Below are 14,297 nucleotides of genomic sequence, written 5' to 3' on the forward strand. Positions count from 1 at the left end.
ATGGCATATGATAAGAGAGATGAAATGCAGGGTAAAAAAAATGGAGATGAAGAAAGTGGAACAAAGGCAGAGGATTTGGAGGGGTCAGCAGAGAGTTACAGCCAAGCTCTTCACCAACTGTGGAGAGACTTTCGGCAGTGCTATTCTTCCAGGGAACTGATCTACTGGTCGGTGTGGTGGGCACTGGCGACTTGTGGCTATAACCAGATGGTCAACTATGTGCAAGTCAGTTACAAAACATTAATTAAATGAAAATAAAGAGCCAGATTTACTTTGCTAAAATAATAACAACCAAATGAGTATAGACAACTATACTGCTCAAAAAAATAAAGGGAACACTTGAACAACACAATGTAACTCCAAGGCAATCACACTTCTGTGAAATCATTGTGTCCACTCAGGAAGCAACACAGATTCATTTTGACTTGTTTTAAGAACATTACATCAAAGTTGGAACAGCCTGGAGTTTGTTTTTACACTTTAATTTTGAGTGTGATTCTTATCCAGAGCTCCATGGGTTGATACAATTGATTTCCATTGATCATTTTTGTGTGATTTTGTTGTCAGCCCATTCAACTGTGTTAAGAGCAAAGTATTTCATAAGAATATTTCATTCATTTAGATCTAGGATGTGTTTTTTAAGTGTTCCCTTTATTTTTTTGAGCAGTGTATATTATTTCATCCTGATGAAAATGCAGAGTATTTATACATGTATGTATTTTCAACAGATGACAGCACAGTGTTGAAAGCTGTGCTTGATCAACTACTGAAACTGTAACCCCCTGTCACATACACAATGAAGTTACCACTGTGTGACTCTGGTGGTAAAGTGCTAAAGTATGTGACCTAGTTTCATAAACACCTAATAGCTCCTTGGAAATTACATACCATCTCAAAACAGCAATACATTAAAAAGCTCAACAACAGTAAAGAATATCAATGAATTGGCAAAACTTTCACTAAAAATATAATGAAAAAATGTAATAACTTAGTATTTAGAAGTATAAAATGTCCTTCCAATGAGCCAAAATACATTGGATAAGTATACCATTAACACAGTGGAGAAAATATATGGAAAATAACAAGATTAGCAAAAAAATATTCAAATAAGCTATAAATATGTTAGCATTGTAAAAATGAACTAATGTCTGCAATAAAATATAGCAAACAAAACTGGAAACTATAAATCTAATTTTAACAACTCCCCTTGTAAAGATTGAAAAATAGTTAGCATAGCAAGGATAGATAACAACAGCCAAAAAATTTAAAATCTACCCTAAAATCAGTGAGGATCTTACAGAATTAGAAAAAAGGTAAATGAACAAAATTGAGCAAAGTATTCTTCCGAGCGTCATAAAATAATGAAAATAATGATGCCATTACAATGATATACATAAAACATAAATACATCCCATGTCAGGCAAATTATCTTCTCAAGTCATGAACGACTTGGAGGTTCAGATGCTCAAAACATTATGTTATTTGACGGACAGGTGCTGTGGGAGCATGTGCAACCTTCTCAGAACTTCAGCATCTACAATGGAGGAGTGGAGGCAGTTTCCAACCTGTTGAGTAAGCACCATTTTATGACGATCTCAGATGTTATTTGGTGAGTGGTAAAGAAATATGAATTATATATTTTACTTTATTTTCATGTTATCATCCTACTAGATCAGCTAGGATTCCAATTTTTACAGATTATGTACATCTTCATGACCAGCTGGTGTGACCCACACTAGGATGAACCATGCTGTCACAGGCAGCTCTTTCCACATTTTAAGAGCACAATTATTTGTTGTAGTAGTTCCTTTCATGTCAAAGGTGACTAGTTAAAGTGCAACTGCAGCAGAGATATTGAGTAAATTGTGGGCAAACTGGTCAGTACCCCATACTGTTCATTTCGGTCTTGGAGGCACGTCAACTCTTTACTCTGAGATTTCAAAGGGTTTGAGGGAGAATGCTCCTCCTGTCTACATACGCTTTTTACACTTTGAGAGGATTTGTAGACTTCTAGGGCAGCGTGATTCTGGTGGTAAGAGCAGTGATGTTGGAACCAAAAACTCCTTGTTTGATTACTGAACTCCTTCTGGCCTTGAAAAAGGATTATGTCCCACCATGAGCCATGGCCCTGGCCATGAGCCATTCCATCTCCAAATTAACAGTATCAGAGCTGTGTCTTAAATATCATTATAAAAAAACAATTAAACAACTAAGGACTTGAGGGAAAAAGTTAACTGTGAAGCTGTGAAGTGAAAAATGGAAACCAGAGGACAGGGGTCACCCTCATCTAAGCAAAGAAAAAAAATGTTGGTTTGTTTTTGCGACAAAGTATTGATAATTAGGAAGATAAGTAAGGACTCTGGGCAATTATTTTTCCCCATGCCTTTCCAATTTCCTTTTATCATTTTGCACATTTTTTTTTTTTGTTTATAGCCTTTTATCTGAATTTTTTTTGTTTTACTTGTCAGTCCGGAACTGCAGTGTTTCCCAAATGCAGCTTCAGGGCAGCAGGGGCCAGTATCTCCCTAAACCAGCCAAGGGAGGGAAACAGGCTAGTGTCTCCCTGAGTCGGTCCCAAGCCCAGATACTGTGTGTCCAGGAGACTAGGTGGAAAGGTAGTAAGGCTAGAAGCTTAGGAACAGGCCTTAAGTTGTACTATCAGGGTACTGACAGGAAGGGAAATTGAGTCTTGAAAGAGGAATTTGTTAGACAGTGGTGCGGTGTGCTGTAGGGGTAACAGAGAAGTTCAGGGTGGAGGAGGGACTCCATCAGGGATCAGCTCGTAGCCCTTTCTTGTTTGCAGTGGTGATGGACAGGCTGGTGTACGAGACAGTGGTGACACCAGCGATTCTGTATGGAAACAGTAACAATTATGAAAAGACAGGAGGCAGAGCTAGAGGTCCCAGAGATGAAGAAGATAGAATCAGGAATGAGTCTATCAGAGGAACAGCACATGTTATATGCTTTGGAGAGAAGGTCAGAGAAGCCAGACTAAGATGGTTTGGTCATGTGCAGAGAAGGGATAGTGAATATATTGGTAGATGGATGCTGGAATTGGAGCTGCCAGGCAGGAGGTCTTGAGGAAGACCAAAGCAAAGATTTATGGACGTAGTGACAGAAAATATGAAGGTAGTTGGTGTCAGATGGGAAGATACAGAGAATAGGGTTAGATGGAGAAAGTTGATTTGCTATGGTGACCCCTGAAGGCAAAAGCTGGAAGAAGAAGAAGAAAAAGCAGAAGAAGAAGAAGACTCTCAGTCTCACTGCAGTCTGACTGGTTGCAAGCAGAATCTGATCGATCACTCTCTGGTCCAGCAGTTCAACACTGAAACCATACCTCTGTTCACACCATTGAGCATTTCTGCCCTAAACAGAAGCCTTACCTTGGATCACCCACAAAACCAAGAGAGGTGAAAGCATGAGCTGGAAAGGAGAAGAATGAAGGTCAGTCGCAGCAAGACAGATTATATGGGTGAATGAGAGGAACCCGGGTGGAGTGGTGAGGCTACAGGATGTAGAGATCAAGAAGTTGGAGGATTTCAGGTACTTGGGGTCAACAGTCCAGAGCAGCACAGACTGTGGAAAAGAGGTGAAGAGACGGTTTCAAGCATGTTGGAATGTGGTGGAGAAAAGTATCAGGGGTACGATACGATAGAAGACTATCAGAATGAAGGGAAAGGTGTACAAAACAGTGGTGAGACCTGTGATGTTAAAATCAGAGCTCAGAATGGATAGGATCAGGAATGAGTCTGCCAGAGGAACAGCTTGTGTTGGACATTTTGGAGAGGTGGTAAGAGAAGCCAGAATGGGTTCAGTCATGTACTGAGGAGGTATAGAGAATACATTGGTAGACAGATGCTGGAATTAGAGCTGCCAGGCAGGAGGTCTAGAGGAAGACTAAAGCAAAGATTTATGGACGTAGTGAGAGAGGACATGAAGGTAGTTGGTGTGAGAGAGATGAAGAAGGCTGATTTGCTGTGGCAACTCCTGAAGGGAAAAGCTGAAAGGGGAAGAAGTAGTACTGGAGTGTTTACCAACCTTTTCTGAGCCAGAGTGCATATTTTACATTTGATGGGTTCAGCAGCTGTGTAGCTACCTTTCAGAGGTTTCTCACTCGTCATGGTAGTTTTCTTCAACAATGCTGCCTGTTTCTCAGTCTGTTAACGCAGATTAACAAAATAGTCCGTGTTATTATCTTGAACTGTGGGGGCTTTAGTTTGGAGATGGTGTTTAAAGTTTGCTTGGAACCATGGAACTGTTGACAGTTTTTCCCGCACACCAGGCATAACGGAGTCGGCTTGGGTGGTTCCTCAGAAAGAGTGAATCCAAACGCAATATAACTTTCATTGTATTGTCTGGAGCTCCCCTTTTTTACTTTCTTCTGACCACTACTCATACTTGGGCCTTCATCTGGGTCAGAATGTTCTTCATGACCAGAGGGTCCTGACTGGGTACCTTTTCTTTTAAAATCCATGGCATATCACTCCCGCTGTGCAGGTACACAGGTTCATTCACAACCTGGTGCTATCTCATGGAAGACCATTTAATTTTTCTGCCTGTCACTTCATGCTGTCCACATATATATACAAAAATTATTTGCGGTGAATAAACAATTTTTGGACCAATCAGGTAAAAGTGGCCATTTTTCGACAGCACACCTGATGATCTCTCATGGCATACTAATGTGCCGCGTCACAGTTGTTGGGAAACACTGCTGTACTGTTACATCTATTTTGTACATTGGCAGAAAAAATATTGAGAAGATAAAATTTCTTCAAATAGCCATCTGTAAGTTCTGTAAGGCCTCTCTGGAACTCAAAGTTTGACAATCACTTTCAAAGTCACAGTCAAAGTGCATTTCCTTTTGTCTCACATCGCTTATTTGCGTAGGTGCAGGAACAGCCTATGGTATTGGCTTTACTGAGCTGAAGTGGGACAAGTGGGGTGAACTGGCTCTGGGTGTCTTCTCTGGACTGGGGGCAGCAGCCCTCTTTCTCATTACCTTTTTGGAGAACATCTGGGTCTGCTATACTGGCTACGTCATTTTCAAGTGCCTTTACATGATGCTGATAACCATTGCCATGTATGTATTACTGTATATGATGAATCTAATAAATGAATCTTATCAACCTACTTTTTGCATGTGCAAGGAAAACTTTTAACGATACATGCAAGTTTTTTATCTTCTATAGGTACCAGATTGCAGCTGGCCAATCAATGAAGAGATATGCTCTGGTGTTTGGTGCAAATACCTTTGCTGCGCTGGCTCTGCAGACCATTATTACCTTTATTGTGGTTGACAGCAGTGTACTGGGTTTGGGGATCATTGCTCAGGTGAGCCCTAAAATGACATCACACATGCACACAGCATGCACATCTGTCAGGTTGTAAAGCTTTTAGATCGACTCATTTTGTTTTTTTTCTCTTTCTAGTTTACCATCTATGCTAGTTACTTCACGGTCATTGGTCTGTTTTTTTCACTGCGTGGCCTTTATACTCTTTGGAGTGCACAGAGAAGAGAAGATTCAATCTTGGCTCAGGAAAATGTAACCAAGATGTGACAGAAGAATCCAAAGATCTACAATTACTGACTGCAACACTTCCAATGATAAAGTTCTTTTTTATACAAATCAAATAAACAGGATCCTCATACATAAATACAAATGAATGATTCGGTCATTTCTTCTTACTTGACATGTGTGTATCGTTGTATATACATATATATATGTATACATATATATACACAGACACCTATACATGCATATGTACATACACGTGTGTGTGTATGTGTGTGTGTGTATATATATATATATATATATATATATATATATATATATATATATATATAAAACCTAAAATTTCAAGTGGTTGACATCAGCCACCTATGCTTCATCAAGGAGCATAGGTTCTCATCAAGGAGCACAACTCAACTTACTCTCGAACAGGTCCCTGGGATAGGGCCAGGGACCTGAGAAATGTTCCTGGTGCATATATTTCTTTGTTCCTTTCTTGAAGACAGAACATGCATTCTTTATTTTACCTTAAAGTGTTTTCTAATAGTTTGGTTCTTTACAAACACAGTAACTGGCAGTGACCATAAACCTTTCCAAGCAAAAAGTTTTGTCATTACAAACTTTGTGTGTTCAATGCAAATAATGATATGCACAACAAACTGCTTTTGAGAAAGAAAAATATATACAGAACTGCAGCATAATGAATAGAGTAGACTTGCAATAACTTAGTTTTCGGCCAGTGTGATTAAACATTGTGGCTCAGTCCAGTTTGGGTCAGTTCACATGTTAAATAGAGAGGGGATCAACCTCTCCCTATACATCCCACTGAAATAGCATCATGGCTCTCACCATCATATTGTTCAGTTTCTGACAAACTAATGGAAAATAAAAATCTGTACAGACACTGAATTTAAAGGTACTTGCAAAAAAATAACAGTGCAATAGGTGCAGGTGCCAGTTGACCCTGTAGTGAAGTTGACAAATCGCTATAAGAAGGGATTCGTTGAAGAGCCTCCCGCTGGGTACTGTGCAGATGGACCTATACCCTGGAGAGGGTTGAACCAAGTCAGAAAAATTATTAAGCAGTCAATAGAAAAATACACAACAAATTAAACTATTGGAAGACTAAATCTTTTTGCAGGATTTTATCGCTTGTATTTCAGCAATTTTAATTGACAACTTTAATATCATGATTTTTTGTATCTAAATAACATTTTAGATGATTAACATTATTTAATTTGGTTTAATCAGAACTACATTCTTGCTAGTTTTCAATCAGATGGGGTGTTTTTAGACTGTTTATATCCTATCAGATCAGTGAAGACTCAGTCGTTTCTAGATTATGTAAAGCTTCATGAACAGTTGGTAAACTAGGATGTACAGTGCTGTCATATGAGCATCTTTCAGTATTTTGAGAACACAAGTTTTTGTTGGAGAAGAGATACCTCCTAACATCACTTGACAAAGGTAACTGGCTTAATTGATGCAGCAGAGAAATATTTCACAAATTGCAGAATTGTTGTTTACGTGAGCTTAAGATTAAGCAAAAATTTGGTAGCATTTCTGTCTCACAAAATCCTATTTCATGGGTTGATAATTCTATATTAAATTTGTATAATAAATATACTGGTGCCCTGGTCTAGAGCATTATATTTATTCTCAGTAATGTATATAAATATGTAGGTTACAATTTGTGACAATATATACATGTTTAAGTATCCAATATTTTCATTAAAGAATTGTTCTGTATCTTCTTCTCCTTTCTGCTTTTCCCTTCAGGGGTCACCACAGCAAATCAACCTTCTCCATCTATCCTCTGACTACGTCCATAAATCTTCTCTTTGATTTTCCTTGAGACCTCCTGCCTGGCAGCTCCGATTCCAGCATCCATCTACCAATATATTCACTATCCCTCCTCTGTACATTACTGGACCATCTCAGTCTGGCTTCTCTGACCTTAACGCCAATACATCTAACATGTGCTGTTCCTCTGATGGACTCATTCCTGATCCTATCTATTCTAGTCACTCCCAAAGAGAACCTCAACATCTTCATCTCTGGGACCTCTAGCTCTGCCTCCTGTCTTTTGGTCACTGTAACTGTTTCTAGGCCATACAGCATCGCTGGTCTCACCACTGTCTGGTACACCTTTCCTTTTATTCTGGCTGATTGTCTTCAAATCCTCCAACTTCTTGATCTCCACTTCCTGTAAGCCTCATCTTTCTACCCCGGTTCCTCTCATTCACACACATTTACTCTGTCTTGCTGTGACTGACCTTCATTCCTCTCCTTTCCAGAGCATACCTCCCCCTCTCTTGATTTCCCTCAACCTGTTCTCTGCTCTCACTACAGATCACAATGTCATCTGCAAACATCATGGTCCATGGAGATTCCCGTCTAACCTCATATGTCAGCCTGTCCATCACCACTGTAAACAAGAGGGGGCTCAGAGCTGATCGCTGATGGAGTACCACCTCCACCTTGAACTTCTCTGTTACTCCAATAGCACACCTCCCGACTGTCTCACAGTTAGCACACGTGTCCTGCACCAGTCAAACATACTTCTCTGTTATTCTAGACTTCCCCATACAGTATCAGAGTTCCTCTCTTGGCACCCTGTCATATGCTTTTTCTAGATCTACAAAAACGCAATGCGGCTCCCTACGGCCTTCTCTGTACTTCTCTATCAACATTCTCAAAGTAAATACTGCATCTGTAGTTCTCTTTCATGGTCTGAAGCCATACTGCTGTTCACAAATGTTGATTTCTGCTCTCAGTATAGTTTCCACTACTCTTTCCCATAACCTCATTGTATGGTGCATCAACTTTATCCCTCTATAGTTGCCACAATTCTGCACATCCCTCTTATTCTTAAAATTGGGCACCACATGTAAAATACTCTCAGTCTACAACAAGATATCTATACAGGGATAAGAATCTTTAAAAACAAATGCAAGAATAATGCTCAACTTATTATTTTGATGTATTTTTCCGCAAATTAATTTTTCTAAGCAAACAATGTGCAATGTCTTCATAGGCATTTGTGCTTAGTTTCTGATGTACACCCTGTGAGCTGATCAATAAATGGCATGATACTGTAATCTTTGTAGTCTTCTCAACAAAAGCTATACAAAAGTATTCTTGAACTGCAAAACATAATTTTTGGGTATATATTTGAGTCAGGTCCTGAAAATTGCTAGAGTAAAAAAAAACAACTAACAAACATACTGGAATATCACAGGTCTATCACACTAACCAGGAAAGGGTTGTTAGAGACTATAGGTCCAGCCATCCTCTGCCCAAAAGGAGTTACAACTGGCTTTGCTGGGCCAAAAGCTAGAAATCCACCACCTAAAAAACATACATTTAAAGGATAACTGATTAATTCATTCTGAGTGAATTTGTTAAAGGAGTAAATTTCAGGTATTTACATGAGAAGCAGTTCAATTATTTGAACTGTCAAATGGAACAAAATGTATATTGGAAGGTGAAGGAACAACAGATGCTTACCGTTCGGTTGCTGAGGATAAACTGCAGGCTGAGAGAAGGGCACCTGGCCAGGAAAGGTTTGCTGAAATGTTCCACTAAAACTGGTTGGGAGGTTGTAGGCTCCAGAATTTCCAAATCCAGCAGGCATACTCATAGAGCCTGTGCCGAAGGTGGCTACAACATAGTAGGACAATGGTTGATTAAAAACAAACGGGCCAGAAAAAGATGCTCTTCTTCATTCTTAAAAATTACAATTTTAAACAGACTGGATCTGATGATGGCCATTTACTACAAATAACAAGAAACAAGGGAAACAACTAAAAATGTTGGTCACGGACTGGGCAATGTGAGAACAAGATATTGTATTTCAGAACCTTTCAATACTTGGTTGTACAGAGATATCACATGTAAAGTATTTTATGTACCAACACAGTCTTTTTTTCTCTAGTTACATGGTTTAAAATCTATTTTATTTAAGTGTTTGATTTTTGGATGTAGTAAGGGAGGATATGAAGGTAGTTGGTGTGAGAGAGGAAGATACAGAGAATAGGGTTAGATGGAGAAAGTTGACTCGCTGTGGCGACCCCTAACAGGAAAAGCCGAAAGAAGAAGTTTGAGAACATTTTTTGCAAGTAGCTTAACAGGTTGGAGCATCAAATATCACTATTATCTATATCTATTATCTATAGTTAGCCCCTTCATTTATACCCCTTCATTGTATAACCCCCCCCATAGTCATCAACCCCTTCATCTATATAGATGAAGTCATCAACCCCTTCATCTATATAGATGAAGGGGTTGATGACTATGGGGGGGCTATACAATTGGTGTCTAATATTAAGAACCTTCCTTGCTAATTTTTCAAGACTTTATTTTCAAATAATGCTGGTTATATCCCATCAGGTAATTTTCCCCACCATTTCTTTCATTTGAAAAAATAAAAAAAAATTACAAAGAAATGAACTAAAGGTATCTTATTCTATATAATTGAGGGAAGATTCTCTATGACTACTTCGCTCAACTGACTAAATTATTTAAATTTTTAGCTTTTCTGCCAAAAAATATTAAATTAATAGCCACTGCTTAACTTGAAGACATACATTGGGGTAAAAAAGTATTTAGTCAGCCACCAATTATGCAAGTTCTCCCACTTAAAAAGATGAGAGAGGCCTGAAATTTTCAACATAGGTACACTTCAACTATGAGACAGAATGAGAAAATAAAATCCAGAAAATCACAGTCTGATTTTCTTTGTGGCATACTGCAGTGAAATGTGTGCTATGACACAATTGTGACAGTGTAATCAGACACATACCAATTTCAAAAGAATCCCTTAAAATGACTTCTGACAAGCAACTGGTTTGTAGTATTGGACACTTTGGTTGGGATTTTTTTTTACGGAGCATCTAAGCTGGTTTGCCACATGTGATGTGCAAAGAAGTGTAAATATATAATTAATTTGTCAACAGCAATGTGAAATCCCTCCAATTTGAAACAAGGCTTTAATCTGCTACTGAATTACAAGTGATAAGGCTCTGTAAAACATACAAACAAACCTGCTGCTGCCATAGTTGTTGGTCTGTTACTTTGAAATGGGTTATTAGATGCTCCTGCTGGGGTGACAGCCGCGTCTACAAATGGATTAGTTGACTGAGCTGTTAGGAAGAGGTGTGAAGTTAGCAATTGATAAAATGCATGGGAAAGCAATTTGAAAGCAAATGCATTCAATAATATGGATTTTACCTGTTTTACTGACTAAAGTTTAAAGTCAATGATTTCCTGCAATCCCGTTACAAATTATATTCACTCAGAATTTTGAATGATCTTTGCAACAGTTGTGATACCTTATGTAATTACTCAAATCTATGTGTAAAATAGCTCCTAATGACAACTTAGGAGCTATTTTACACATATTCCTGCACTCAATTCTCTACTGAGCCAAAATTATAAATACCGGTAAGTTTAATGGACCTCCTGACAACCAAGCACTTATTAGAGAAATTAATTTATTAATTTCTATTAAGTTACTCACCCTTGATTTGTAGTTTTTATTTTATCTGCATAGCTCTCAATGTTGGAAAAATGCCCGCACCAAGTACATGTGTGTCTACAAGTGTGTCTGCTACATTACTGTGTGCATGACGGGTTGTGAATCAGTAGACATGAAGGGTTGTACTGTAATTTCCAGTGCCTTAACACTCAACTGGTGGACCCTTAAATGTAACAGAGACATAAAGTCTACTTATATGTTCTTAGTATCCAAATCATACCATGAAAATGTCCACAACGATATCATAAGACACTTACAAAAGGTACAGAAGCTCGTGAAAAGGGAACACTAACATTTGGTACAAATAGTTACCGACTAAGTTTGTGGCAAACCTTTTACTGAAAGCTATCAAAAATCGTTTCAAACATGAAACTTCGTTACGAAGAAAGAACAATTACTTCAAGGTTCACTCACCCCCAAAACCTTGAGACATGTCAGGCAGGGCTTGCTGTACTTGGGCTGTTGGCATACTGGTCTCTGTGTCAAACCTACTCCTGCAGTGAGAGTTGAGCATGGAAACCAGATAAACAATGTCAAAGACTACTAGACAACCTCATAAGTTAAAATGGGGACATGTTAGGAATGTTGCTCAACATTTTTTTCAGAAAAAGTAACAGAGCTATAACAGAATTCAAACTGTATTCAGGCTTACTGTTTAAAATCCCCCCTCAGTGAGCTGCTACCTTACCGTGATGGAGGGGTTTGCATGTCCGAGTGATCCTGGGAGCTATGTTGTCGGGGGGCTTTATGCCCCTGGGAGGGTCACCCAAGGCAAACAGGTCCCAGGTGAGGGACCAGACAGAGTGTGGCTCAGAATCCGATCTGATCCGATTTTTTTGTGAGACACATGATTTTTTTTGTTTGTGTGCCTTTTATTTTCAGTAATAATTCTGGCTGGTCAGGGAATATTCATTACCTCTTTTATCCATGACATAGTTTGACATTTACTATGGAATGCTTGCTGTTTTAATGTCTCACCCTTGTAAAGTGCTTGTGGTGTTGTAAACACTGGTGGAAGGGACTGGGGGGCCAAAGACAGGATCAAGCTCAGCTAAAGCTGCATAGCGGTCCCCTCCTGGCACTGATTGCTTATTCTGAGGCAAACTCCCCATTCCAGGTGTAGTAGATCTCGCTCCACCAGGAACACCAGCTTCTTGAACAGACGCACAGAACAAAAGAAAAGCCAAGTTTATATTAATATTATTTGGGGAAACAGGCCAAGATAAAAGTTTATTCAGATTTTAAAGTCAGATGCAACAGATCCGGAGGCAGTCAACCTAGTAAGAATAATGAGAAATGAATGATCAATCATAAGAAAGTTGCATTTACCTAGCATCAAGGGATAGCGTGTTGTACAGCAGGGAAAAAACAGTCACTAATCGAAGTTCAAATCACCAGTCCAATAAAACCAGTAGAGTAGTTCAATTTTGAGTCTTGAATGTCACATTTCACACCATGTGACTTTAAAGCTCTATATGATTTTAATAAAACACCCTGTGCAATAGAGGTCCTTGTAAGGGTTGGTTCAAAAGCACAGAGGCTATGGATCCAGGGAAAAACCAAAGTATGGGCACCTCAAAATGCAACCAAACTGAGGCCTAGCCAAAAATCATGGACTGCAAGAAAATGTAACGGGCCCCAACTTTGGAATAATACTTGTAATAAGTTGCTTGTATGCACTGATTACCTGAATCTCGATACTTGAGATCTATGAGACTAGGCTAGGCAGGAGATGTTTACCTTGCTCTGTTTTGGCAGAGCTAAACATGTTATCCAGGTCAGCGAGGGCTGCGTATATATCAGCATGGACACTAGAACTCTGTACAGCATCTCTGCCAGCTCCTGTGGAGTTACTCTGGTAGGAGGAACTGAAGGATCCAAAGTCAGCGCTACACGATTTGGGGAAGTTGTCAAAATTTGCAAAACTGGCATTTGTCATCCCCCCTGAGGTGCTACCTGCATGAAAGAGAGATTACAATACAAAGTCAAAGTGGGACATTTATTGTTAGTTTTAGGAAACATAAAGCAGGGACGACAGGTAGAAAAGCTGCGTGACTGGTAAAGTTGGTGGTGGAGTAAGGCTCTAGATGGAGGTGGGGGGGAGAGGGGGCACAAATACGTTTCTTTGGCGATACAGTATGCTGTCATTAGTCATTAGTCAATCAACCTTGAGAAAGTAGATGATAGCACATGTTACAGTATAGAGAAATGACTCATAGAACTGCAAGTTTCAATGAAACGTTTGTAGAAAAAAAAACTCATGAAAATACACTGAAACACTGCAGGCTCAGAGAAAACTATTTGCCCAACAAATTTGAGGAAAGGCTTAAGGGACCAAAAGACTTTTAGATTTGGTGTCGGAACTTGTTAGAGAAGATGAAGACACTCTACATATCATTCATTACAAGCATAAGTGTAATGCTATTAAATAACCAAAATCTGAGGTGCACAGAGATTTTAACATCTAAACAATGTTATCTTTTAATGGTTTATTATTGTTCTAAAACAGAAAGTTAACAAAGCCAAGATTTTAATACTAAAATTTCAGGTCTCCCTGACTTTTTCCTAAATTTAAAGTCACTTCTTTCTCGAAATGATTCACCCTCAATTTGCCCCAGACTTTGTATCAAGTTAATAGTCAGTATAAAATTGGGTTAAAATTAGTGTTAATATGGCACTATTTTTTGCAACCTTATTATCTGCCAAATAAAGATATCTACATCATTGGCAGGTCGTTTTACTTAGATGGGCTGCACCCCGTCAAACTGCACTGACAAGCACACACATGCAGACATGATGCTCACACTTGAGACAAGGAAGGGCAACAATGACTATAAAATATAATCAGCTACGGGAATGAAATCTGTCAGGATGGAGCGTTAACAGTGACTTACTGTGCATACTCTGGTGAGGAATAGTAGTTGGAAAATCATTCGTACTATGGCTGGATGAGAGGACATTGTATTCTGACAAACAAATAGAAACACAGGGAAATGGAGAGATGCAATAAAAAGAAATGTAAAATAAGGTAATGAAAAAAACAAACAAAAAAATACAACTAAGTCACATTGAAGAATATCAAATTGAAGAACAGCATTAAAAAAACCTGATGATAGAATGAATAACTATGGTCAGGACAGACATCCCGAGAAAGGGATTATTGTTCTAAAGCTCTGGGATATAATATTATATCTTAGTTATGTTATTATTTGTCAAGCCACTGCTATCAAAACATCAATATCCCA

At 38.8% G+C, this 14,297-nt stretch overlaps 2 protein-coding genes across 11 annotated transcripts in view; one reads left to right on the top strand and one right to left on the bottom strand.

Moving 5' to 3' along the window:
- Positions 1-5,676, top strand: LOC147224278 (thiamine transporter 1-like). Its single transcript, XM_086164980.1, has 5 exons — positions 1-225; positions 1,494-1,572; positions 4,891-5,083; positions 5,193-5,334; positions 5,433-5,676. The coding sequence occupies exons 1-5, from the start codon at positions 1-3 to the stop codon at positions 5,559-5,561; spliced, it is 768 nt and encodes a 255-aa protein (XP_086021106.1). The 3' UTR covers positions 5,562-5,676.
- agfg1a (ArfGAP with FG repeats 1a) overlaps positions 5,653-14,297 on the bottom strand; it is a 24,004-nt gene continuing 15,359 nt past the window's right edge. For 3 of the 10 annotated variants that reach the window (XM_086164741.1, XM_086164739.1, XM_086164743.1), the window contains exons 7-14: positions 13,947-14,018; positions 12,793-13,008; positions 12,031-12,205; positions 11,467-11,546; positions 10,559-10,657; positions 9,024-9,176; positions 8,770-8,864; positions 5,653-6,559 (exon numbers count right to left, since the gene is read on the bottom strand). In XM_086164741.1, coding sequence (XP_086020867.1) covers positions 6,500-6,559; positions 8,770-8,864; positions 9,024-9,176; positions 10,559-10,657; positions 11,467-11,546; positions 12,031-12,205; positions 12,793-13,008; positions 13,947-14,018 — 950 coding nt within the window. In that variant the 3' untranslated portion in view covers positions 5,653-6,499. The remainder of the gene's footprint in view (positions 6,560-8,769; positions 8,865-9,023; positions 9,177-10,558; positions 10,658-11,466; positions 11,547-12,030; positions 12,206-12,792; positions 13,009-13,946; positions 14,019-14,297) is intronic. The other 7 variants (XM_086164748.1, XM_086164746.1, XM_086164740.1 and 4 more) reach the window with 6 other exon arrangements.

The sequence above is a fragment of the Fistularia commersonii genome, chromosome 18 (genome assembly GCF_037954325.1).
Source record: "Fistularia commersonii isolate RoL2024-O1a breed Wild chromosome 18, RoL_Fcom_v1.0, whole genome shotgun sequence".
In the NCBI taxonomy this organism is placed as follows: domain Eukaryota; kingdom Metazoa; phylum Chordata; class Actinopteri; order Syngnathiformes; family Fistulariidae; genus Fistularia; species Fistularia commersonii.